Source organism: Engystomops pustulosus, chromosome 1 (genome assembly GCF_040894005.1).
Source record: "Engystomops pustulosus chromosome 1, aEngPut4.maternal, whole genome shotgun sequence".
In the NCBI taxonomy this organism is placed as follows: domain Eukaryota; kingdom Metazoa; phylum Chordata; class Amphibia; order Anura; family Leptodactylidae; genus Engystomops; species Engystomops pustulosus.
The window spans coordinates 5,258,348-5,285,602 of record NC_092411.1 but is presented as its reverse complement, the minus strand read 5'-3'; the positions used below and the strand labels follow the sequence as shown (position 1 = coordinate 5,285,602).

The window sequence follows — 27,255 nt, the reverse complement described above, 5'->3', positions numbered from 1 at the left end:
TTTTCTATAACAATATTGTATTTAATGGCACATAAAATGTATCCAATGCACAAGCAAATGCAATAAGGTTTATGTACAAAGCTTAAAGCCGTCATCTTTGACATCAAATTTCCGCCATCTTTAAATTTTTCTATAAAAAGAGAAAAAAAATCATATATAAAACCCCCCATACGCCTTGTCTGATGAAGGGAGAGTGATATAATACATTACAGTGGCTTCCAGTTTATGGTGAACTGAATCTCTTATGACTTGAGTCAATGGTCGGTCCGGCTACACGAATGCCCATACAGCGCAGGAGAGTTATACACAGGAGGTGCAGCCACGACTCGCACTGACTCTCCATGGATTTATCCATAGACTTTGCTGCCATATTGGATATTTGGCCATTCATTGGTTGTTATGGTCTATGGGGGACTACATAGTCTTGGGTATGACCCATGAATGACCGGTTGTCCGCTTACCATAAGACTTTCCACCAATGGAAACCATGGAACCAATGGAGACCATGGATGGTCTTGCCGCCTAGAGTCTTCCCAAATCTCCTACTTATACATCTCTTCTCTGTTTCTAATCCTATGACCGCATTCAGACCTTCCAACTCTACTTTTCTTGGGCAGAAGAAGGACCAGGTAGATGTAAATTGCCCTGAACTAGACATTGGCATTTTAGAAGGTCCTAGAAGGTTCTAGAAGGTAGGATGGTGCCAAGGAATTTAACAAGACTGTGAAGAATGGAGAGGCAGTCCCTACTATAGAAATGAAGCTTCCATTGCACAATTAAAGGGGAACTCTACTTTCAAGAGGAACTCTGTTTCACAATTACAATCTCACACTGTAGAGTAATCCTCTCTGGTGCCCAACTTTTTCATCTTTCGGGCATTGTTCCTCATCCTTCTCTACCTTGTTCTTGTAAAATGGCTTCCATTTTCTCCGACTATTCTCTGCACACCCGGTAGTCTAAGACATTCCCACCTGCCTGGGATTGGTCCACCCGAAAGTATGGGGACTATGAAAGCGTGGGTAGTAGTGTAAGACTGTGGTGGTACTACCAGAAGATTGAGGAGAACATCCGGTATTTTAACTATTTTTCATGAGTTGACTGTGAGATTGACCCCAAGGACATACTAATAATTTTTTCACTGTAAAAATTTTAAAAATTTCATTAATCCGAATACTTTTTGTTTCTACACTTAGCAGCAGAGCTACAGTATATTCAGTGCTATAAGGAAGGAGGAAGGAGAGGGTGACCAATGACATCACTCAAAGTGGGTTCCCCAACCTCGTGTTGGGTTTATCCATTATAGCCCAAATCCCCGGGCGTAACAGATCTTGTTCTTCGCCTTCCCACCCCTGGTAGCAGAGATGGGCATCATCCAAACATTGGAAGTTCCTACAAATGAGAAGATCGATCAGCCTGGAATCTGGGAACTTGGCTAGAACTTGGGAACTGGGCTTCAACCAATAGGGGGTCGCAATTTGACCAAAATATCGTACAATTAAACACATTGATCTTCCGTAACTCATTATCAAAGTCCAGCACATGGTAAGGGGAAGTATATTTTCAAGGAAGGGGAAGACGTATCGACAAGCTTCTACGAATATACAAGAAATATCAAATGTCTAAGACACCCGGAGGTCGTCCGCCATCTTGTTCTCGGCTGGTTGCAGCCATGTTTTACGTGTTCAGTCCTCTGGTGGCTGCTTCTTCAGATCCTCTCTTTGTGTTTGACGTTGGACAGCTTGACGTTCTCTTGTTCGGTAGACTCTGGTGTAGGTTCGAGGTGGCAGCCGATCATTAGTTGGTAGACCATAACTCCGGCAACGGCTCCCAGTAAGGGAGAGACGATGGGGACCCACCACCACTGCCCGCCAGCACTAGGGGAAAGAACAAAGAACGTGTTATTAAGGTGCTCAATAGAAACATACAATGAGAATGTTAGAGAGAATCTATCAGCTGGTTGGACTATGCTAAAAACTGCAGCCTGGAGAGATGTGTGTTTTAGTAGCAGCAGGACTGTGAAAAATGAATATTTAGATTTCAGGATGGTAGATTCTCCAAGTGCGTCCTCACACTGCTGTGCACTGAGCTATCTGCATCGAGTTGTTCCATAGAACATCCCTTCTACTCTTAGTAAAAGTCGTAGCAAGCTTCTGGTTAGATACTACAGCATTTGAGATAATGGAAATGGTTCTGGGCTTGTTGTCATCTGCTCTAGGGTCATAAATGGGGTCATATCCACTTTTACTATTACTACTTTAGATTCAAATTGCGTTGGATTGGAAGTATATCTTATACAAATGGGCATGGCCTAAGGGCATCCACTTAAAAGATATTGCCTTAGGGTATCAAGCCCCCTAGTCTTAGCTATTTTTTAAGCCACACCCCATGTGAGCCGTAATGTGTCAATCAAGAGAAACGTCCCCGCCCATCATGAGAGATCTTTTACAAACGGGGAATTCTGGGAGGTAATACTAGTCCAATTGTATTACTATATGGTCAGAATAAGCCCAAAAATAGTGATATGAATAAAATACTGAATGGACATTTCCTTTAACACATGGAATTGATATGTAATTTTTTCCTAATATTTTGTTTTGCACATTTTTAGACTTACGTGAAGACCTCTGTCCCCCAGCCCGCCAGGGCAGTGAAGAGGCGCGGTCCAAAGTCCCTAGCGGGGTTGACGGCGTATCCGGAGTTGAAGCCCATAGACAATCCAATGACAAGGACGACGAACCCAACAGTGAAGGCTTCGAGCCCACGGGGGATGGGGTTGTTGTAGGGGTCAACGATGGCCAAGACGCAGACCACCAGAGCGGCCGTGCCGATGAACTGGGGGACAAAAAGAAAGATAGAACAAAAATGATTAGAATAAAGGAAATATAAAAGGTAACATCTAGTCCCTGGTGTCCTGGGGAGTGGAGAGGACAATGGGGGAGGAAGGTCGTTTTCCTGAAGCTGAACAAAGACCTTATTGAACAGGGAAGAAGCGTCTGCTCTGTCGTCAAGGTCAGATTTGTTAAGACATGTGAGGGGGATATTTAATTACCGAGACATGTCTCAAGGTCGTCAGAGGTCAAGAGATAATGCTGGGGGGTAGGGGGGCTGGAAAAGCTCAATGAGGGCTACTCATCCGAAACCCTTATGGTTATATATCACATTGCTAGCAGCATGAGACTGTACAAGACTGCACATGACCTTACTTATCCTGTACTGATCCTGAGTTACATCCTGTATTATACTCCAGAGCTGCACTCACTATTCTGCTGCTGGTGCAGTCACTGTGTACATACATGACATTACTTATCCTGTACTGATCCTGAGTTACATCCTATATTATACTCCAGAGCTGCACTCACTATTCTGCTGCTGGTGCAGTCACTGTGTATATACATGACATTACTTATCCTGTACTGATCCTGAGTTACATCCTGTATTATACCCCAGAGCTGCACTCACTATTCTGCTGCTGGTGCAGTCACTGTGTACATACATAACATTACTTATCCTGTACTGATCCTGCGTTACATCCTGTATTATACCCCAGAGCTGCACTCACTATTCTGCTGCTGGTGCAGTCACTGTGTACATACATGACATTACTTATCCTGTACTGATCCTGAGTTACATCCTGTATTATACCCCAGAGCTGCACTCACTATTCTGCTGCTGGTGCAGTCACTGTGTACATACATAACATTACTTATCCTGTACTGATCCTGAGTTACATCCTGTATTATACCCCAGAGCTGCACTCACTATTCTGCTGCTGGTGCAGTCACTGTGTACATACATGACCTTACTTATCCTGTACTGATCCTTAGTTACATCCTGTATTATACCCCAGAGCTGCACTCACTATTCTGCTGCTGGTGCAGTCACTGTGTACATACATGACATTACTTATCCTGTACTGATCCTGAGTTACATCCTGTATTATACCCCAGAGCTGCACTCACTATTCTGCTGCTGGTGCAGTCACTGTGTACATACATGACATTACTTATCCTGTACTGATCCTGAGTTACATCCTGTATTATACCCCAGAGCTGCACTCACTATTCTGCTGCTGGTGCAGTCACTGTGTACATACATGACCTTACTTATCCTGTACTGATCCTTAGTTACATCCTGTATTATACCCCAGAGCTGGACTCACTATTCTGCTGCTGGTGCAGTCACTGTGTACATACATGACATTACTTATCCTGTACTGATCCTGAGTTACATCCTGTATTATACCCCAGAGCTGCACTCACTATTCTGCTGCTGGTGCAGTCACTGTGTACATACATGACATTACTTATCCTGTACTGATCCTGAGTTACATCCTGTATTATACCCCAGAGCTGCACTCACTATTCTGCTGCTGGTGCAGTCACTGTGTACATACATGACCTTACTTATCCTGTACTGATCCTTAGTTACATCCTGTATTATACCCCAGAGCTGCACTCACTATTCTGCTGCTGGTGCAGTCACTGTGTACATACATGACATTACTTATCCTGTACTGATCCTGAGTTACATCCTGTATTATACCCCAGAGCTGCACTCACTATTCTGCTGCTGGTGCAGTCACTGTGTACATACATGACATTACTTATCCTGTACTGATCTGAGTTACATCCTGTATTATACTCCAGAGCTGCACTCACTATTTTGCTGCTGGTGCAGTCACTGTGTACATACATGACATTACTTATCCTGTACTGATCCTGAGTTACATCCTGTATTATACTCCAGAGCTGCACTCACTATCTGCTGCTGTGTACATACATGATACTAAATCACTGCAGTACAGGGAAACCTCTCTTGTCTTGTCATGGGCAGATAGAACATTGCTGCCTGCTGGGAGGACAGTGTGATTATCCTTGTAAGTTTTTTTTTTAACTTCTAAGAGACCATAAGGCAAACTGCACTATTTTCATGATAACTGTGTGGCAGGAGCCTATCCTGTTATAGTAATCTCCCCCTCCTCCAAGGAGATCCTGTGAGGTACAGTCCATGCTCTCTTATCCTAATTTCGATTAGAGGGAGATTTCTGTACCTGATCAAAGAAGCCGTTCATCAGGGTGAGGTGCTCTGTGGGGTAGGTGGCAAAAATTCCAGCTGTGCCGTTCTCTCCGGTGACATAGAGATTGTCGTTGGCAAAATACCAGATGGCGTCTGAAATGATAAGAATCAAAAGATCATTTCTCCGGATGGGTCAGTACATTAGCACATGGATTCCTGCATGAAGTTTGCTGTCACTGAATGGAATGTTAAAGGGATGTTGGTTAAGACTGATAATCCATGGTTTAGGATAGGTTGATAATTGGAGGTGGGTGGGGATTGGACACCCTAGTCATTCATTAGACAGCTCCATGCACTCTACGGTGGCCATGCTGTGCTATTGCAGCTCAGCACCCATTCATCTATATGGAGCTTCCCAGTCTGCTTATGGCTCTGGATACTCCTCTAATATCACATGATTAGAGTGCAGGGCCCCCCAGGTTACTATTGTCAGTCTGGGAGAACCCCTTTAACATTACATTGAGTGACAGTAAACAAAAACAAAAAAGGGGCTCATTCACTAAGGGCTCTGCGGCCGCATTTCCGTCAAGTTTCCCAAGTTTATCCATTTTGCGCCGAATTCCCCCGGGATTTTGGCGCGCGCGATCAGATTTCGGCGCCGGCTTCCACACAACAGAAATCGGGGGCCGTGGCCGTTAGGCAACCCGACGGATTCAGAAAAACCGTGGAATTTAAAATACGTTTTGTGTCGCAAGATCAAGCACTCACATGCACCAGGAAGAAGAAGGTGAACTCCGGGGACCTGAGCGGGGAAGCGACACAAGCAGGATATCGGGCGCACGATCTTAGTGAATCCCGGCAGAACCCGAACCCTCGTCGGAGAACGCACCGCGGGATCGCGACTGGACCGTGTAAGTAAATGAGTCCCAAAGTATTTTAGAAAGTTTCATAATAGGACTCGGGGCTTTGGTCTTTATACTTGGGTGTGGAAGGGTTAATCTTCGCGTGTTTCCAGCTCATAATAAAGAGGATTCAGCCGGTGACACTAATGATATTGTCGCATTTCTTCTCTCTAGATCTTTGGTTGGGATCCAACTATTTGTAAGGACCTGCGGCTGGAGAAACCTGTCCGGTCGGGTTCATCATCCGAGCAGGAACCAGCACATGTGAGAATGTGGAGTGTGAACTGCGCCCACATAATTGTCACTTCCTGCAATTTACTAATGACTTTATTTTTTTCGCTACATTTCAGGATTCTTGGGTGGAACCTGCGGAGTTTGGCAGGAAAATTAAAGGCTTATAAGAGGGAAAACCTGAATAATCGCTCAGGATATATTTTATAGTTGTCACATTTTGGGAGGGAGCGGGAGGCACAGACATCGCAGGACATAGTTATTCTATATCCAGTGTCCTAAATCTACAGACTGGAAAGTCAACTAGTTTTATTTTATGGAAATTCTTTCATTTGTGACTATATTTCTTTCAAATTTCATTTAATGTTTATATTTGATTTTGTTAGAATGTATATTTTTAGCTTATTTTATATAATATCATAGACTGTAAGCTCTTGTGTCCCCCTCTTCCTCATAGACTGTAATCTCTTGTGTCACCTCCTCATCCTCATAGACTGTAAGCTCTTGTGTCCCCCTCTTCCTCATAGACTGTAAGCTCTTGTGTCACCCACTCATCCTCATAGACTGTAAGCTCTTGTGCCCCCCTCATCCTCATAGACTGTAAGCTCTTGTGTCACACCCTCATCCTCATAGACTGTAAGCTCTTGTGTCACCCCCTCATCCTCATAGACTGTAAGCTCTTGTGTCATCCCTCATCCTCATAGACTGTAATCTCTTGTGTCACCTCCTCATCCTCATAGACTGTAAGCTCTTGTGTCCCCCTCTTCCTCATAGACTGTAAGCTCTTGTGTCACCCCCTCATCCTCATAGACTGTAAGCTCTTGTGTCACCCACTCATCCTCATAGACTGTAAGATCTTGTGTCACCCACTCATCCTCATAGACTGTAAGCTCTTGTGTCATCCCCTCATCCTCATAGACTGTAAGCTCTTGTGTCACACCCTCATCCTCATAGACTGTAAGCTCTTGTGTCACCTCCTCATCCTCATAGACTGTAAGCTCTTGTGTCACCCCCTCATCCTCATAGACTGTAAGATCTTGTGTCACCCACTCTTCCTCATAGACTGTAAGCTCTTGTGTCATCCCCTCATCCTCATAGACTGTAAGCTCTTGTGTCATCCCCTCATCCTCATAGACTGTAAGCTCTTGTGTCACCCCCTCATCCTCATAGACTGTAAGCTCTTGTGTCACCTCCTCATCCTCATAGACTGTAAGCTCTTGTGTCACCCCCTCATCCTCATAGACTGTAAGATCTTGTGTCACCCACTCATCCTCATAGACTGTAAGCTCTTGTGTCATCCCCTCATCCTCATAGACTGTAAGCTCTTGTGTCACCTCCTCATCCTCATAGACTGTAAGCTCTTGTGTCACCTCCTCATCCTCATAGACTGTAAGCTCTTGTGTCACCCCTCATCCTCATAGACTGTAAGCTCTTGTGTCACCCCCTCATCCTCATAGACTGTAAGATCTTGTGTCACCCACTCATCCTCATAGACTGTAAGCTCTTGTGTCACCCCCTCATCCTCATAGACTGTAAGCTCTTGTGTCACCCCCTCATCCTCATAGACTGTAAGCTCTTGTGTCCCCCTCTTCCTCATAGACTGTAAGCTCTTGTGTCCCCCTCTTCCTCATAGACTGTAAGCTCTTGTGTCATCCCCTCATCCTCATAGACTGTAAGCTCTTGTGTTCCCCTCATCCTCATAGACTGTAAGCTCTTGTGTTCCCCTCATCCTCATAGACTGTAAGCTCTTGTGTCACCCCCTCATCCTCATAGACTGTAAGCTCTTGTGTCACCCCCTCATCCTCATAGACTGTAAGCTCTTGTGTTCCCCTCATCCTCATAGACTGTAAGCTCTTGTGTTCCCCTCATCCTCATAGACTGTAAGCTCTTGTGTCACCCCCTCATCCTCATAGACTGTAAGCTCTTGTGTCACCCCCCTCATCCTCATAGACTGTAAGCTCTTTTTTATATTTGCACTATTTTCCTCTTCTTAAAAATTATTTTTAAATTCTGTTTTAAAATGTTATTGTATCTTTTTTTAGATTTATCCTTTTTTTCAGTTTTAGAAACAATTAAAGTTTATGATTATTTATTTTACAAATTTCTTTAACTTCTTTTATTGATCTTTCATTTCCTTTTAAAGATGTATTTTATTTTTCTGTGTCGTTTTGTTACATATTTTACTTTTCTTTACGCCATGGATTCTCTGCTTGGTGTTTATAGAAGGGTTCATGACCCCCTTTATATCACTTCTATTGGGTTGTGTCCAGTTTGACTGCTCGATATATACCAACAACTTCTGTCCTTTCCATCATGAAACTCTTTCTGCCTTATCTTGCCAAATTTAACCAAAATGGTCATGAATGGACTAGAGTTTCCCCTTCTCATTGTCTCTCAACCTGATGGTCCTCTAACATTTCCCCCTGCCTGCCCCCTCTGTTCTGCAGAACGTGACTTACCATAGTACAAGCCATACACAATGCCGGCACCAAGGAAGGCTCCGAGGGTCTGTGCCAGGGTGTACACCGGGAACTTGATCCAAGGTTCTCTTGCCATAATACACAGGGCAAAGGTTACAGCCGGGTTCAGATGACCTCCTGCAGAAGACAATAGGCATTGAAAGAAACATGGGTAAGACCATGGGAGGGAGGACAAGGTCTATCCGGTCTACGGAGAATCAAACAAAATCAATCAAGGTCTTAAAGGGGATTTCATCTAAAGTTTGTACAGTAGTTGCTTCATCCATTGTTTTCTAGTGCATTGCATAATACACAATAATGTTGTCACAGATCCTCTTTTACTTTTTGTAACTGTTTAATGGCAAATTGTTTAAAGCAAAGAATTATTAAAGGGACGGTCCATAAACCAGCTGACCCCCACGAGGAGGATTCTGAAACCTCTGACCATCCCTGAGGTTTATCGTGGTTCATGAAGGGATAATATATTGTAACACTGTAGACATGTAAAGAATGGCAACATATATATGTAACATTTGTGCCAGATCAGTAGAAGAAGGCGTCTATAATAATCTATAATATGTTACTTTTAGATGGCAGTATAAAGGTATATACCGCTGGATGGATCAGATAACCATCTAAGGCTTATAGGGGTGTCCCCAAATATTTCACTCTCCCCAGATGTGAAATAGGTTGAATATAATACATCTTTGGGTTCAGGTGATCATACATATATTATAAATGGAAAAAAGACACAATGATTGGACATGTTGCAGTTCACCATGCCCAGTCCTATCATTCAGTGTCGATATAACTGTCTGATAGCAGCTTATTCCCTCTATCCAGTGAAAGGGTTTTTGGGTCAGGACCTGGTGGTGGTGCTATAAGACTGCAATGGGTTCTGGGCTGTGTGAATATTTAAGCCCCTACAAGTCAGGGATCACTTCCTACATCTGGGACTAGAATGAGATTCTTGGGGAAAGGAGGATGTGTCCCTTGGTTTTTTTGGACCTTTGGTGGACCTTCTTGAAATGGCTCTTGTGTAATGAGAGCAGGAACAGATGTACGAGGATTTTGTGGGTGAAGGTTCTTCTCAGTATAAAATTTGGTGAGTGGTTTGGGTGGTCATGGGCCCCCTAGAAGCCTTGGGCCCTGAGCTACTGCCCAGACGGCCTGTATTATAATCCACTACTGCCCATAAGGCTGCAGCTTAACTGGGAGCTGGAATCTGTATCCGCAGGATGTGGCTGAGCCGGGATACTGCCCTGTGATACAACCTATGCCACAAGTCAGAGCCATGAGGTCCATCCTAGTGGGTTACTGGTCCTGGATCCTAGTCCATCCTAGTGGGTTACTGGTCCTGGATCCTAGTCCATCCTAGTGGGTTACTGGTCCTGGATCCTAGTCCATCCTAGTGGGTTACTGGTCCTGGATCCTGGTCCATCCTAGTGGGTTACTGGTCCTGGATTCTAGTCCATCCTAGTGGGTTACTGGTCCTGGATCCTAGTCCATCCTAGCGGGTTACTGGTCCTGGATCCTAGTCCATCCTAGTGGGTTACTGGTCCTGGATCCTAGTCCATCCTAGTGGGTTACTGGTCCTGGATCCTAGTCCATCCTAGCGGGTTACTGGTCCTGGATCCTAGTCCATCCTAGTGGGTTACTGGTCCTGGATCCTAGTCCATCCTAGTGGGTTACTGGTCCTGGATCCTAGTCCATCCTAGTGGGTTACTGGTCCTGGATCCTAGTCCATCCTAGTGGGTTACTGGTCCTGGATCCTAGTCCATCCTAGTGGGTTACTGGTCCTGGATCCTAGTCCATCCTAGTGGGTTACTGGTCCTGGATCCTAGTCCATCCTAGCGGGTTACTGGTCCTGGATCCTAGTCCATCCTAGCGGGTTACTGGTCCTGGATCCTAGTCCATCCTAGTGGGTTACTGGTCCTGGATCCTAGTCCATCCTAGTGGGTTACTGGTCCTGGATCCTAGTCCATCCTAGTGGGTTACTGGTCCTGGATCCTAGTCCATCCTAGTGGGTTACTGGTCCTGGATCCTAGTCCATCCTAGTGGGTTACTGGTCCTGGATCCTAGTCCATCCTAGTGCGTTACTGGTCCTGGATCCTAGTCCATCCTAGTGGGTTACTGGTCCTGGATCCTAGTCCATCCTAGTGGGTTACTGGTCCTGGATCCTAGTCCATCCTAGTGGGTTACTGGTCCTGGATCCTAGTCCATCCTAGCGGGTTACTGGTCCTGGATCCTAGTCCATCCTAGTGGGTTACTGGTCCAGGATCCTAGTCCATCGTAGTGGGTTACTGGTCCTGGATCCTAGTCCATCCTAGTGGGTTACTGGTCCTGGATCCTAGTCCATCCTAGTGGATTGCTGGTCCTGGATCCTAGTCCATCCTAGTGGGTTACTGGTCCTGGATCCTAGTCCATCCTAGTGGGTTACTGGTCCTGGATCCTAGTCCATCCTAGTGGGTTACTGGTCCTGGATCCTAGTCCATCCTAGTGGGTTACTGGTCCAGGATCCTAGTCCATCCTAGTGGGTTACTGGTCCTGGATCCTAGTCCATCCTAGTGGGTTACTGGTCCTGGATCCTAGTCCATCCTAGTGGATTGCTGGTCCTGGATCCTAGTCCATCCTAGTGGGTTACTGGTCCTGGATCCTAGTCCATCCTAGTGGGTTACTGGTCCTGGATCCTAGTTCATCCTAGCGGGTTACTGGTCCAGGATCCTAGTCCATCCTAATGGGTTACTGGTCCTGGATCCTAGTCCATCCTAGCGGGTTACTGGTCCTGGATCCTAGTCCATCCTAATGGGTTACTGGTCCTGGATCCTAGTCCATCCTAGTGGGTTACTGGTCCAGGATCTGAGTCCATTCTAGTGGGTTACTGGTCCAGGATCCGAGTCCATCCTAGTGGGTTACTGGTCCTAGATCCTAGTCTATCCTAGTGGGTTACTGGTCCTGGATCCGAGTCCATCCTAGTGGGTTACTGGTCCTGGATCCTAGTCCATCCTAGTGGGTTACTGGTCTTGAATCCTAGTCCATCCTAGTGGATTACTGGTCCTGGATCCTAGTCCATCCTAGTGGGTTACTGGTCCTGAATCCTAGTCCATCCTAGTGGATTACTGGTCCAGGATCCGAGTCCATCCTAGTTGGTTACTGGTCCAGGATCCGAATCCATCCTAGTGGAATACTGTAGGTACTGGATCCTAGTCCATCCTAGTGGATTTCTGGCCCTGAATCCTAGTCCATCCTAGTGGATTACTGGTTCTGAATCCTAGTCCATCCTAGTGGATTACTGGTTCTGAATCCTAGTCCATCCTAGTGGGTTACTGGTCCTGGATCCTAGTCCATCCCAGTGGATTACTGGTCCTGAATCCTAGTCCATCCTAGTGCGTTACTGGTCCTGGATCCTAGTCCATCCTAGTGGGTTACTGGTCCTGGATCCTAGTCCATCCTAGTGGGTTACTGGTCCTGGATCCTGGTCCATCCTAGTGGGTTACTGGTCCTAAATCCTAGTCCATTCTAGTGGGTTACTGGTCCTGTATCCTAGTCCATCTTAGTGGGTTACTGGTTCAGGATCCGAGTCCATCCTAGTGGGTTACTGGTCCTGGATCCTAGTCCATCCTAGTGGATTACTGGTTCTGAATCCTAGTCCATCCTAGTGGGTTACTGGTCCTGGATCCTAGTCCATCCCAGTGGATTACTGGTCCTGAATCCTAGTCCATCCTAGTGCGTTACTGGTCCTGGATCCTAGTCCATCCTAGTGGGTTACTGGTCCTGGATCCTAGTCCATCCTAGTGGGTTACTGGTCCTGGATCCTGGTCCATCCTAGTGGGTTACTGGTCCTAAATCCTAGTCCATTCTAGTGGGTTACTGGTCCTGTATCCTAGTCCATCTTAGTGGGTTACTGGTCCAGGATCCGAGTCCATCCTAGTGGGTTACTGGTCCTGGGGGTTCATTTACATCCTAGACTATGACACTTACCTGAGATTTGTCCGGAGATGAGGATACCCAGCATGACAGCAAATCCAAAAGCCAGATTGACAGTCAAGAAGAGACCATGGGAGCCTTTACTGAGGACGACCTGAGCCACAGAACCGCAGCCGAACATCTGCAGAACACAAGACCCAGTGATTATTACCGGTTCTCCAAACACTGTCACAACTTACAGAGACTGTCATTAGTTTCCATTCACAGACCCCAAATCTAACATTGCATCACGTTGTTGTACTCTAGTCACCTACAAAGCTGCACCAACACCATATTACATGTAAAGGGAAACCCAGATGTGAGGTTTTGGTCCCATAATCACCAATCTCTCCTGAAATACTCCGTACTGCTTAATCCAGTATGATGACTTCCTTTCCTGAAATACTCTGTTCTGCTGGTAAGTGATTGATGCTTAGTCCTACACTGAAGTGGTGGTGATGAAAGACGGCAGACATAGCGCTGCTTAGCAGACATGGCCCCCAGCCTAGCCCTCTGCTATTCGCTCAGCGGGTGAAGTGCTTGCAGTAAACACGGACTAATTGTGAAACGCTCGGCAGTAATTGTTCACACACAAAGTTATGACACTTTATATTTACAGTCACATCATCCACCACAGATCACCCCTGCATCCTATGACGCCTGCCGCACCCCCTCATACATGTCACCCCATAAACCCATCACAATATACCGGACACATCACCTCCAATTACACAACAGGTTTTATCACAATACAAGAAAATCACAAAATGTTTATATGGTAACTAAAAGATTTATTACTGTGACTACTGATTATATGTGATATAGGAGATTTATTAGTTATATTCCTGTACATAGGGGGCAGTATTATAGTAGTTATATCCCTGTACATAGGGGGCAGTATTATAGTAGTTATATTCCTGTACATAGGGGGCAGTATTATAGTAGTTATATCCCTGTACATAGGGGGCAGTATTATAGTAGTTATATTCCTGTACATAGGGGGCAGTATTATAGTAGTTATATTCCTGTACATAGGAGGCAGTATTATAGTAGTTATATTCCTGTACATAGGGGGCAGTATTATAGTAGTTATATTCCTGTACATAGGGGGCAGTATTATAGTAGTTATATTCCTGTACATAGGAGGCAGTATTATAGTAGTTATATTCCTGTACATAGGAGGCAGTATTATAGTAGTTATATTCCTGTACATAGGGGGCAGTATTATAGTAGTTATATTCCTGTACATAGGGGGCAGTATTATAGTAGTTATATTCTTGTACATAGAGGGCAGTATTATAGTAGTTATATTCCTGTACATAGGGGGCAGTATTATAGTAGTTATATTCCTGTACATAGGGAGCAGTATTATAGTAGTTATATTCGTGTACATAGGGGGCAGTATTATAGTAGTTATATTCGTGTACATAGGGGGCAGTATTATAGTAGTTATATTTCTGTACATAGGGGGCAGTATTATAGTAGTTATATTCTTGTACATAGGGGCAGTATTATAGTAGTTATATTCTTGTACATAGGGGGCAATATTATAGTAGTTATATTCTTGTACATAGGGGGCAATATTATAGTAGGTATATTCTTGTACATAGGGGGCAGTGTTATAGTAGGTATATTCTTGTACATAGGGGGCAGTATTATAGTAGTTATATTCTTGTACATAGGGGGCAGTATTATAGTAGTTATATTCTTGTACATAGGGGCAGTATTATAGTAGTTATATTCTTGTACATAAGGGGCAGTATTATAGTAGTTATATTCCTGTACATAGGGGGCAGTATTATAGTAGTTATATTCCTGTACATAGGGAGCAGTATTATAGTAGTTATATTCTTGTACATAGGGGGCAGTATTATAGTAGTTATATTCCTGTACATAGGGGGCAGTATTATAGTAGTTATATTCTTGTACATAGGGGCAGTATTATAGCAGTTATATTCTTGTACATAGGGAGCAGTATTATAGTAGTTATATTCCTGTACATAGGGAGCAGTATTATAGTAGTTATATTCTTGTACATAGGGGGCAGTATTATAGTAGTTATATTCCTGTACATAGGAGGCAGTATTATAGTAGTTATATTCCTGTACATAGGGGGCAGTATTATAGTAGTTATATTCTTGTACATAGGAGGCAGTATTATAGTAGTTATATTCCTGTACATAGGGGGCAGTATTATAGTAGTTATATTCCTGTACATAGGGGGCAGTATTATAGTAGTTATATTCTTGTACATAGGGAGCAGTATTATAGTAGTTATATTCCTGTACATAGGGGGCAATATTATAGTAGTTATATTCTTGTACATAGGGGGCAGTATTATAGTAGTTATATTCTTGTACATAGGGGGCAGTATTATAGTAGTTATATTCCTGTACATAGGGGGCAGTATTATAGTAGTTATTATCTTGTACATAGGAGGCAGTATTATAGTAGTTATATTCCTGTACATAGGGGGCAGTATTATAGTAGTTATATTCCTGTACATAGGGGGCAGTATTATAGTAGTTATATTCTTGTACATAGGGGCAGTATTATAGTAGTTATATTCTTGTACATAAGGGGCAGTATTATAGTAGTTATATTACTGTACATAGGGGGCAGTATTATAGTAGTTATATTCCTGTACATAGGGAGCAGTATTATAGTAGTTATATTCTTGTACATAGGGGGCAGTATTATAGTAGTTATATTCCTGTACATAGGGGGCAGTATTATAGTAGTTATATTCTTGTACATAGGGGCAGTATTATAGCAGTTATATTCTTGTACATAGGGAGCAGTATTATAGTAGTTATATTCCTGTACATAGGGAGCAGTATTATAGTAGTTATATTCTTGTACATAGGGGGCAGTATTATAGTAGTTATATTCCTGTACATAGGAGGCAGTATTATAGTAGTTATATTCCTGTACATAGGGGGCAGTATTATAGTAGTTATATTCTTGTACATAGGAGGCAGTATTATAGTAGTTATATTCCTGTACATAGGGGGCAGTATTATAGTAGTTATATTCCTGTACATAGGGGGCAGTATTATAGTAGTTATATTCTTGTACATAGGGAGCAGTATTATAGTAGTTATATTCCTGTACATAGGGGGCAATATTATAGTAGTTATATTCTTGTACATAGGGGGCAGTATTATAGTAGTTATATTCTTGTACATAGGGGGCAGTATTATAGTAGTTATATTCCTGTACATAGGGGGCAGTATTATAGTAGTTATATTCTTGTACATAGGAGGCAGTATTATAGTAGTTATATTCCTGTACATAGGGGGCAGTATTATAGTAGTTATATTCCTGTACATAGGGGGCAGTATTATAGTAGTTATATTCTTGTACATAGGGGGCAGTATTATAGTAGTTATATTCTTGTACATAGGGGGCAGTATTATAGTAGTTATATTCTTGTACATAGGGGGCAGTATTATAGTAGTTATATTCTTGTACATAGGGGGCAGTATTATAGTAGTTATATTCTTGTACATAGGGGGCAGTATTATAGTAGTTATATTCCTGTACATAAGGGGCAGTATTATAGTAGTTATATTCCTGTACATAGGAGGCAGTATTATAGTAGTTATATTCTTGTACATAGGAGGCAGTATTATAGTAGTTATATTCTTGTACATAGGGGGCAGTATTATAGTAGTTATATTCTTGTACATAGGGGACAGTATTATAGTAGTTATATTCTTGTACATAGGGGACAGTATTATAGTAGCTGTATTCTTCTACATAGTACCAGGTAGGCAGCATATCACCAATCATTATGTCCATTCCTCAGACAGCCAGTCTATGGTCCTTGGCGGTATTATTTATGTGACCTGAGTACACTGCACAGTAAGTCAATAAACCCCATTGTGCAGTAATGTGTGGTCATTGGAAATTAACAGTCCTACATTCACTGTGCAAACAAAGGCGACTTGAGAAACTTCTCAGACTCAGTGAGACTTTGCAGATGCTCAGCTGTCCTGGACACTTTGCCCCTAAACTCTCCGTATTATTGATGTTGTTACATTTTTTTTATGATGAAATAAAAGTATTGTGCTGAGGGGAGGATTTTTTTGGCTGGGCCACCAGATGCCAATGTCAGGCTGTGGATCCTGTTCTTGTTTGTAGAGAGTGAGGATCCTGTTGGGCACTGATCCACATGACAGCAGAGACTGTATTGTAGATGTGTGTGCACAGGACTGTATGTGGAGTGATGTGGCACCGCAACATGGAGGTGACATTACTGGAAAATTCTGAAATATTGAGTGACAAACTGTGAGGGAAATTCCATAAGGAGCCCAACGCCCTCCATGAGAATCAGTCCAGTTATTTACCATCTATAGGGAGAGGTGGCTTATGTACAACAGCCGCGCCCTAGGGTCAGGGCTCCATGGTCCATGTGCAACCTCCCTCCACACAGGAATCATATCATGGATTGCCCATTTTACTGGTTCCCCATTTCTGGGTCAAACAAGAAATCTACATCTTTTATGTACATGTTCCAATGCTTGGAGGACAAATATCCTAAAACTAAAGGGTTTTGGACTTGGCTAATATGCCTAAGAATGTTAAAAGGTCGGACATTTACTATTATCTTATTATATTAAAGAAATCTACCACCAGGATGAAGTATTGTAAACCAAGCACACAGATATACTGGTGTATGCACCCTTTGGCAGGATCTGCTCTTCTTTTAGCTTCTTTTGCCTTTTAATAATTATGCAAATGAGTCTGAGGGGCTCCGGGCGCTATGTCTGTTAATTGAGTCCAGAGCCCCTCAGGTTCATTTGTAGAATTTTTAAGCATTTTTCATTAAAAAAATCAAAGTAACAAGAAGATAAAAGAAGAGCAGATCCTGCCAGGCGGGCGGACACCAGTATGTCAGTGCTTGGTGTACAAAGGGTCGAACATTGACTGATATCTTATTATTTGAATCTACCACCAGGATGAAGGATTGTAAACCAAGCACACTGACATACTGTTGTGTGCCCCCTCTGCAGGATCTGCTCTTCTTTTATCTTCTTATGTCTTTAAAGAATTATGCAAATGAGCCTGAGAGGCTTCAGGCTCAATAGCTGTTAATTGAGCCCTGAGCCCCTCAGGCTCATTTGTATAATTTTCAAGCCTTTTTTCTTAAAAAAAAAAAACAAGGTCCTGCAAGGGGGTGCAAACACCTGGATGTAAGTGTGCTGCATTTACAATTCTTCATCCTGGTGGTAGATGTCCTTTAATATTTTATTATATTAAAGGATCGGACATATAATTACTACATTAACTTATTATATTAAAGGTATTATAAGTAACCATTTCAATGAATGGACTGAATGTAGAACTTGGGACCTTCTGTCGTGTCCTGGCTTCCACTATGGAGACCCCGACCTGTAAGAGGATATCGTTGCCTCATTCACTTCAGTCAGCCCCCTGAAATGATGCTAAATTTTGCTTCTAAATTTAACCTGAAGCCGTCAGTCTGCGTCCATTAGAAGAGCGACACATATTGGACGTCAGGCTTCCTCGGGGTCTTGTATCCTTGATACGGATTGAAGGAACCTGATCCAGGGAATGTGAAGTCACCATCCGCGCCAGGCGTTGAGCTATATTTACCTGCAGGTTAACAGGATAAAGGGCAGTAACTCCTGGAGTATGTGAGACGGAGCATAAAACTATAAGTAACCCCCCATCACCACTTCCAAATCCGTCCCTACCATGTAGATAGATCACAACTACATTGTTACAAAGCCAAGTGCCCGACACATTAGAACACGGAACTTTCGCTACAATGTTTCCATATTGGCGGCTCAGAGATTGGCACATGTGAGTTTTGCCCAATTCCTCTGCAGTCTATAGGACCCTTTATTTGGCACGGATCTTTCTGGAACGTCTAACTATTTACCTGTGATGTGTGCACAAAGATTTATAGATTAAGTATAATGGATTCCTGCCCAGGTGGAAACCACAGGAACGCATTAACCCTTCCTCCTCATTGTGATATGCATTGCACAACACCTGGAGGTGACACGTGAATGGCACGGAGCCTGGTGCCGAGCCTGGCACGGTTGTGCAACAATTGAAATTCATTATTAACAACATATAAAAATCCCTCACCCATCTTTTCCAGACTACTGCATGGCACACCTGTCTAGGAAAGTTGGGTAGCAACCACTAGAACAGGTACGGTGACATAAGATAAGTCAAGTTTTTATAAATTTTGATTTTATATTATTGTGAAATGTTCTTTATTTTAGGATCTCCTCCTCCTCGGATACAGGCGCGGCCTCTCAAGGATTCGAGATGTGTCTGATCTCCTGCAGATCCTGGCACATTCTCCTTCACTTCAGGAAGAGACTTTGGACTTGATCGGACCCTCCACAATCTAAACAGAAACTTCCTGGGCATCCTGCAGTTCCCTTGGCACAATAGACCCCAGTGTTGGCCACGACGTATCAGCCGCTTACTTTTCATCATCTCGATGAGTGAGATTTATCTGCGGAGCTGTAACAGGAGATGTCTGCTGCCAGGAATACGTGAATTACTAATATTATTCCTGCACCCTCTGAACGTGATTCTTACGTCATATATTTCCTAATGACTAGCTGATATTTATTAATGCTTAAATGAATTTTCTGGAATTTTGTTATTTTTGCTGTTAAATGTTTGAGACATTTCAATTTCCCCCATTATGACAATTCAATCCTAACAAATTCCTTCTATTTTACATGATACTGATATTTATGGTACATTTATATTCTGCTGTAAAAGAAAGTCTACAAATTTTAATATAAAAACTTCAGTGCCCCCGGTGGCCCTAACCCATACTGCAGCTACTTATTAAAGGGAATCTGTCATCACATTTTTCACAAATACAGCTGGTGGCAGGTTCCCATAGAGTCCAATTAACTAAATGCCCCCTTCTTTTGCTACAAATTGTTTCCCTCACACCCCCATAAAATCAACTTTATTATCTTACCTGGAATACAACCAGATCAAGAAAGTCAAAGGGGGCATGTCCTGCTTGTCCGGGTCTAGTGTCTCCTCACCATGTCCAATGCCTCCTTCTTAGTCTTGTGGTGTAACCTGAAACTGATGGGCTCCAGTGCAAAGTCTGTGCCAAGCACCAACTATAATGTATGGGCCCCTTTATGGGCCCCTTAAGCGTCTTGGGCTCAGTTGCTGCCATATTCTTTGCACCCACTCAAGTTACACCCCAGCTTCTAACCATTTACCGTTTCATGTCATGTGACCAGAGTGATGTCATCTGAGGTCCTTTAACCACTAACATTTGTAAAATCCACCCCATGTATGTATCTGATCAAATGAAATCACAACAGCCTCCATTGAGGATGGGGTGGAAGAAGTCCATGGAGGCTGCTGTGATTTCCTGTGATCAGATACATACATGGGGTGGATTTTACAAATGTTAGTGGTTAAAGGACCTCAGATGACATCACTCTGGTCACATGACATGCATTGCTGAATGGTGAGGAGGAGACATGGGGAGGAGCCTGTTGAACACCCGTCCAACTCCCACTAGAACTGACTGTATGACAGGTAAGATGACAAAGTTGATTTTATGGGGATGTGAGGGAAACAATTTTTAGCTAAAAGAAGGGAGTCAGTTAGTTAACAGGGCTTTATGGGAACCTGTCACTAGCTGCATTTGTGGAAATGTGGTGACAGGTTCCCTTGAATAGAGATTTCTTATATTTTGTTACATTAAATCATCACTTCTCCCTAAGTAGATGTAATTGACCTTCATTATCCGTCATACAACAGTTTATTTCACCATCACCCCTCCCGGGTTACATAAAAGGCAGCACCCACCACCCATATTTCCATTATGCAATGTAGGGCCCCCACCTCACCAGTGCACCCGATGGGTGCTCCACCCTTTCCTCTCATTGCACAACTCATTTGTGCACCATCATAATCTGCAAAAAAATAAAACTGGTTGGATTGAGTCACCTCAACATCTCATGACCATCACTCCCAGAGATGAACAGATCGCTTCAAAGTTTCCCTATAAATATATTATGGCCCTTGTCATCTTTCCAGAGAGACTTTTACGGCCACGTCTCCATAAAGTTTTATAGACCAGATGGCAAAATTAAAATAACGACATGAATGAAACTAAAACAGCAATAAATGTATAACCTCAAACCTTCCCCATCTGTACACAGGGAAGTGGGCGACGCTCCCCCCCCCCCCCCCCCAAAAGAGATGAAAAGCCCCTGGTGTCCTTTATGGCTGCAATACCGGACACAACCTGTGGACTAGTGGGGGCGCTATTTCTATACCGCTGCATAGAATCCCTAAAATGCTGCTCCATTATCCCTTGTCCCATTTCCTTCCACTAGAATTTCCCGCGCTGCTATAGCGGGATGCAAGCGTTGGGCACACGGGAGCGGCCGGCTTTGGCATATGTGGCATGTGCCCGCTCAAAGCTTAGCACTCAGGAATGGAAATGGTTAAAAGACTATAGTAAATCAGAATATTTATTGTAATTAAAACGCTACAAATCTGCAAAATTTTTAACTTTATCATTTGCTTGTGCTGCAGAGAATTAACCAAACTGATACATTGTACCAAAACTGCATCTGTGTGAATAGATGGACTATTCATTGTATAGATACTTGTTCCTGTCTCCAAATGCAACTTATTATTGTAAAAGTTTTCAGTAAAAGTCTTTGCCGCAGCAGCAGGTGCTGTTTAGTTTGGCACAGACCCCGCGAGCGGTACTTAAAGGGCATGCGAGTCTGAAAGAACCGGTTCTTCGTGCGGCTGGTCCAAAAAAACTTGTATAATCTCCACTTAAGCTGCATTTAGGCTTTAGTTAATCACTTATTATAAAGCCTCATCCTATCACATTCTATAGGGATGTATTCACATGGACAAGTTTTTATCCGTACAATATTCTTAATTATCATCCAAGGCAGGAGTGTATCTAAATAAGTAAATGGACCCACTAGTTGCTACTTGCTAGTTAGAGATATGAACTTGGGGTCCCCAGACACCCCCAGATCATTACATTTCATGGTCCCTGTGCAAACTATTGTGGTTTCGTTACACTGGATCAAGATTAATAACTTACATTAGAGAATCACTAATCACATGTTTATTTGTACTTAACCTTTAAGGAGCCCCCTACCTGACTTTAAAGAGCCCCCTACCTGATTTTAAGGAGCCCCCTGCCTGACCAGGGGTTTGTTGATCCCCTTAACAATAATTCTTTATTTAAATAGTTCACACAGATTACGCAGCGCTGCATAGAGTTTGCCAAATCGGTCCCTGTCCCCAATGGGGCTCACAATCTAGTTACCTACCAGTATGTTTTGGAGTGTGGGAGGAAACTGGAGGACCCGGAATAAACCCACGCAAACAAGGAGAGAACATACAAACTCTTTGCAGATGTTTACCTGGATGGGACTGGAACCCAGGACCCCAGCACTGCAAGGCTGTAATGCTAACCACTGAGACACCATGTTACATTTCAATACCAGCACTGTCTAACACCCCGAATCTTCAGTATGCCCTAAAATGTGAAAGATGTCAGCTTCCTACCCCCTATAATCTGCAGGTAGAGTTGCCCTCTATAATCTATAAGAGAAAGGGCTGGTCCTGTCTCTGAGTCACAGCCATTACTAGGAGCCGGCACATGACCTCAGACGACCTGATCATAGACACTGATATATCGCACGGAGGGGTCTATCCGCAGCTTATTACTATACTGTATATCATATATAACATGATTGGAGGGAGCTGATCACTGGTAGCTAGTAATGACATTCACTAGCCCCCAACCCCCACCCCCCCACCCCCGTCCCATAGTAATAATCAATATCTGGACTTGAGTCATCTAAATATGTAAGAGAAAGAGATCGGAGCACCCGAACCCTCTCTCCATCATAGTCTTGTTCACTTGATAAAGGGGTTTCCTGGACCCCGAAACGCGTTGTGCTTTTAGACTTCTATTAAAATCTATATGCTAATTCCACTCTGAGTGCGCCACCTTATTGGATTACCAATCCTACAATACCATCTAAATATGTAAGGATTGGTTCCCCTTTTTCCGGATGTTTATGACAATACTTTAGAGAATCTGCAGTAAAACAAAACAAATCAATTTTAGGGATTTCACCAAAGTGTATCCAGCCTTAGGGGGCTCTATAAAGTTTTTGTTCACCAAAGATGTTGACACTATGGACACTATGTGATGACATGTAATCACAGCAGAATAGTCCCCTCCAGTCATTCACTGGAGTAATTCAGCAGTCATTTACTAATGTTTGCAAAATCTACCCTATGTATGTATCTGATCACATGAAATCACAACAGCCTCCGTGGAGGATCGGGGTAATAGAAGTCCAAGGAGGCTGCTGTGATTTCATGTGATCAGATTCGTACAAGGAGTAGATGTTACAAATGTTAGTGGGTAAAGGACCTCAGATTACACCACCCTGGTCACATGACATGTATTGCTGAATGGAGAGGAAGAGACATAGGGAGGAGCCGCTGGGCTCGTCCGTGCAAGACCCATCTGACTCTACTAGAACTGACTACATGACAAGTAAGATAACTGCTGTGAATCACTGCCTCCCGGGAGGACTACAGTCCAAACAGATTACTTTATCGGACAGTATTCCCATGGGAGGCAGGACCTCACCGTATGATAGACATCTATAGAAGACTATGCTGCTGTGAGTACAGCTCCTGGCAAAGTGTGTAGTCCAGGGAATGATGGGTCCAAACTGAATAATTCATTATAAGATCAGGGAGTACTGAGGGCAACATGTCACCTCCATCTACTTTTTACTTTTTGACCTGCGATTACATTTCAGTGGACAATAACCTGTGCAGCACATCAGCTAGACAGGACATGTTAGGGGTTGTAGTTTTCTACAGGGACAGGTATCCTGCTGGCTCAGGGCATGCTGGGAAGTATAGTTTTGGAACAGCTGGAGAATCCCATATTCCCTACCCTGAATGCTATGTCAGGACCTGGACTCCCAGCAGCATAGTGTCCTCTTGTTATCTATGTTGCTGTAAGTCACTGCTTCTCTGCAGGACTATGGTCCATACAAAAAGCAGGATTACTATATGGGACATGGGAGGCAGGAGCTCCCAGCAGCATAAACCTCTATACCACTATGCTGCTGTGAGTACAGGTCTGACACAACGTATAGTCCTGAATTATGGCTGATGTAAATACTCCCATATGACGTTTCAGGACTATTCATCTTCCAAGGTTTTAGGTAAAATGCAGATTCATCCAATTCCCCCCGAAAAGCAGAATAAATCACTTACACAAACAATTTCCTTTCCCATAAAATATGAATGTGATAGAATAACAGCGCCATTAATAATAATGAATCCTTCCCTGTCGCCTGATACATTGTAACAATCCCACTTCCCGGTCCTGGGGTGATACGTGTTATTTTTGTGGCTATTTGCTTATAGAGCAGCGAGGTCCAGCCCTGGGGGTGAATGGCGCACGTGTCTCAGGGCGCAGAGGTTTCTAGAGGAACACTGCCGGCTTCTTCTCCCCGTCTCTCCCCCGGGACCCTGTGTAAATCACTGGTGTTATCCCATCAGGGAGACTTTGTGCTGATTATACAGGAGCAGCCTGTGATGTTTCTGTTACAGTGTGTCAGGCTGTAACATGTGCTGCCCTGTAATAAGAGTCAGTTTTGTTGCATTCATATTCCAGAATATTTGATCTAATGTATCAGTCCCAGGAGCTTACAATCTAACTCCTGTCAAATAGTTGCCCTCCTATCATGGGCACAAAGCTTGCAATCTAATCTAATTTCATACAAAATTGAGAGCTCCCATCATCCCTGTCCGAGGGAGCTGACAACTTAAAGGGGTTGTGCCGCTAAGTGCACTTATTCCACAGGATCGCAGGACATCTCTCCTCAATTATAAAACTGGAGGCTCTATATTAATGGATGTCTGGACAGAGCTCTGCGCACTTCTATGGGTCTTCTAGCACACCTAGTCCTGACCACCGGAGCTTGCAATCTAATTTCAATACCTTACCCTGCATATCGCTCACATTATTGCTACCCAAGAGCTTACAGTCTAATATTTCATTCCTCCCTTCTAAACACACAAGAACTAATTCCATTAAACCTATGGGTGTGTGATTGGGGTGCACCATCCCCTTTATAGATGTGACCCCCATTCAGACACGGTGATAGCGCTAACCACTGAGCCTCCGCCCTGCAATGATCAATCCCCCCAATCTCTGCTATATCTCTGCACACGACTTGTGAGGGAAACATTTCATCTACTTTCTACTTTTTGACATGCGACTACATTCCAATGGACAATAACCTGCGGTATCCTGCTGCAGAGCATCGCATCCAGTCAGGACATGTTAGGGGTTGTAGTTTTCTAAATGTCAGAGTTACGGGTAGTCTGTAAGGTCAGGACCTGCTGGGAGTTGTAGTTTTAGTGCCACAGGTAGCAGACCATGATATTACTAAAGCCAATAGTAACAGTGTATGGACTACAAGTCCCAGCAGCAGTAACATATGGAATGATTAGACTTAATGCCCCTTCATAAAAGCTAAGTATAATGTATCCAGTAGTAACAATACAAGTAATCAATAAGCCAATAAATAACTAAAGGATCTACATGATAAGTCACTATCCCAGCAGCCCGTTCTCTTATTATAGCATCTGGATAATAGTGATGATCCCCTATACACCTGCCTGTCCTGTGCCCAAAGGAGAACAGCTGCCAGGCACCGCGGGCGCCGGGTGCCCATCATGGCCAATTCACCTGAATAAGCCCCAACGTGGAGACTGGATTTGTTAGAAGTTTTATTTTAAGGCTTCAATTTTAGAAATTTGAGATACAATATGGAGATGCCCTTTAAAAGTAATTTCTGATAGTACATGTAGTGTATTTTGCTACTTCTTACCCTTCAATTTAATGATATACAACTAGATAGATAGATAGATAGATAGGAGATAGATAGATAGGAGATAGATATATAGGAGATAGATAGATAGGAGATAGACAGATTGATAGATAGGAGATAGATAGATAGATAGATAGATAGATAGATAGATAGATAGGAGATAGATAGATAGATAGATAGATAGGAGATAGATAGATAGATAGGAGATAGATATGAGATAGATAGATAGATAGGAGATAGATAGATAGATAGATATAAGATAGATAGATAGATAGATAGGAGATAGATAGATAGATAGATAGATAGATAGATAGATAGGAGATAGATAGATAGATAGATAGATAGATAGATAGATAGATAGATAGGAGATAGATAGATAGATAGATAGATAGATAGATAGATAGATAGGAGATAGATAGGAGATAGATAGATAGATAGATAGATAGATAGATAGATAGATAGATATGAGATAGATAGATAGATATGAGATAGATAGATAGATAGATAGGAGATAGATAGATAGATAGATAGATAGATAGATATGAGATAGGAGATAGATAGATAGGAGATAGATAGATAGATAGATAGATAGATAGATAGGAGATAGATAGATAGATAGATAGATAGATAGATAGGAGATAGATAGATAGATATAAGATAGATAGATAGATAGATAGGAGATAGATAGATAGATAGATAGATAGATAGATAGGAGATAGATAGATAGATAGATAGATAGATAGATAGATAGATAGATAGATAGGAGATAGATAGATAGATAGATAGATAGATAGATAGATAGATAGGAGATAGATAGGAGATAGATAGATAGATAGATAGATAGATAGATAGATAGATAGATAGATAGATAGATAGATATGAGATAGATAGATAGATATGAGATAGATAGATAGATAGGAGATAGATAGATAGATAGATAGATAGATAGATAGATAGATAGATAGATAGATTGGCTGGCTGGGAGTTAAAACCAATGTGACCATGTATAATAATCAGAATAAGTGACATAAAATTGAATAATTTTTCAACAACAATGCAAAATGGTAAAATAAAATAATATTTAAAATAATAATATACATATAATAAAACAGCAATAAAAAATTATGAAAAAATTATAATCTAATGTTATACTTAAAAATACAATAGAAAATAATAAATGTAGTAGTAAGAAGTTGATAAATGCTCCGATGATGGAGGTCACTTACGACAAGTATGAGGGTGCCCAGACACTCGGACAGCGCCTGGCGCAGCAGCTTGTTGCGGATGCGCAGCATGGAGTTGATGCTGTTGAGAACCTCCTTCTGGCGCCCCATGTTGCTGAGCCTCGGGGTGATGCTGCCTGCAGAGTAGTGGATACGAGTGTGTGAAGTGTTGTGTGTGTGGGAGCTTATAAGTTTGGAGCGGACACCTCCCATCCTCTGCAGACAGTCACTCCCCTCTCCACCCAGAGCTACATACACACACGTCAGGTCTCCCTAGCACTTGTCAGGGTGTCCACCCCCATCATCCTTCACCCTGGAAGAGTCTAGAATCCCAATAATGATGACATCCCAGGAGTCACCTCTGATCACATCTGTCCTGTCACTTATACAATACATTGCAATCCTAAACTGAGCACATGGACCACAATCCATCAGTCCTGCACATGGGTCCTATACCTAATAGGGGGGTTTGGGCGGTAGCCCAGGGTCCAAGCCTTCTGGGGGGCCCATGGCC

General features: G+C 42.9%; 1 protein-coding gene across 1 annotated transcript; it reads right to left on the bottom strand.

The window, feature by feature from the left end:
* AQP3 (aquaporin 3 (Gill blood group)) lies at positions 1-26,911 on the bottom strand. The gene is made up of 6 exons (XM_072132833.1): positions 26,745-26,911; positions 12,590-12,716; positions 8,609-8,746; positions 5,051-5,169; positions 2,615-2,832; positions 1-1,874 (listed from the first exon to the last, which is right to left on the bottom strand). The coding sequence occupies exons 1-6, from the start codon at positions 26,850-26,852 to the stop codon at positions 1,706-1,708; spliced, it is 879 nt and encodes a 292-aa protein (XP_071988934.1). The 5' UTR covers positions 26,853-26,911; the 3' UTR covers positions 1-1,705.
* Between the last annotated feature and the right edge of the window lie 344 nt (positions 26,912-27,255).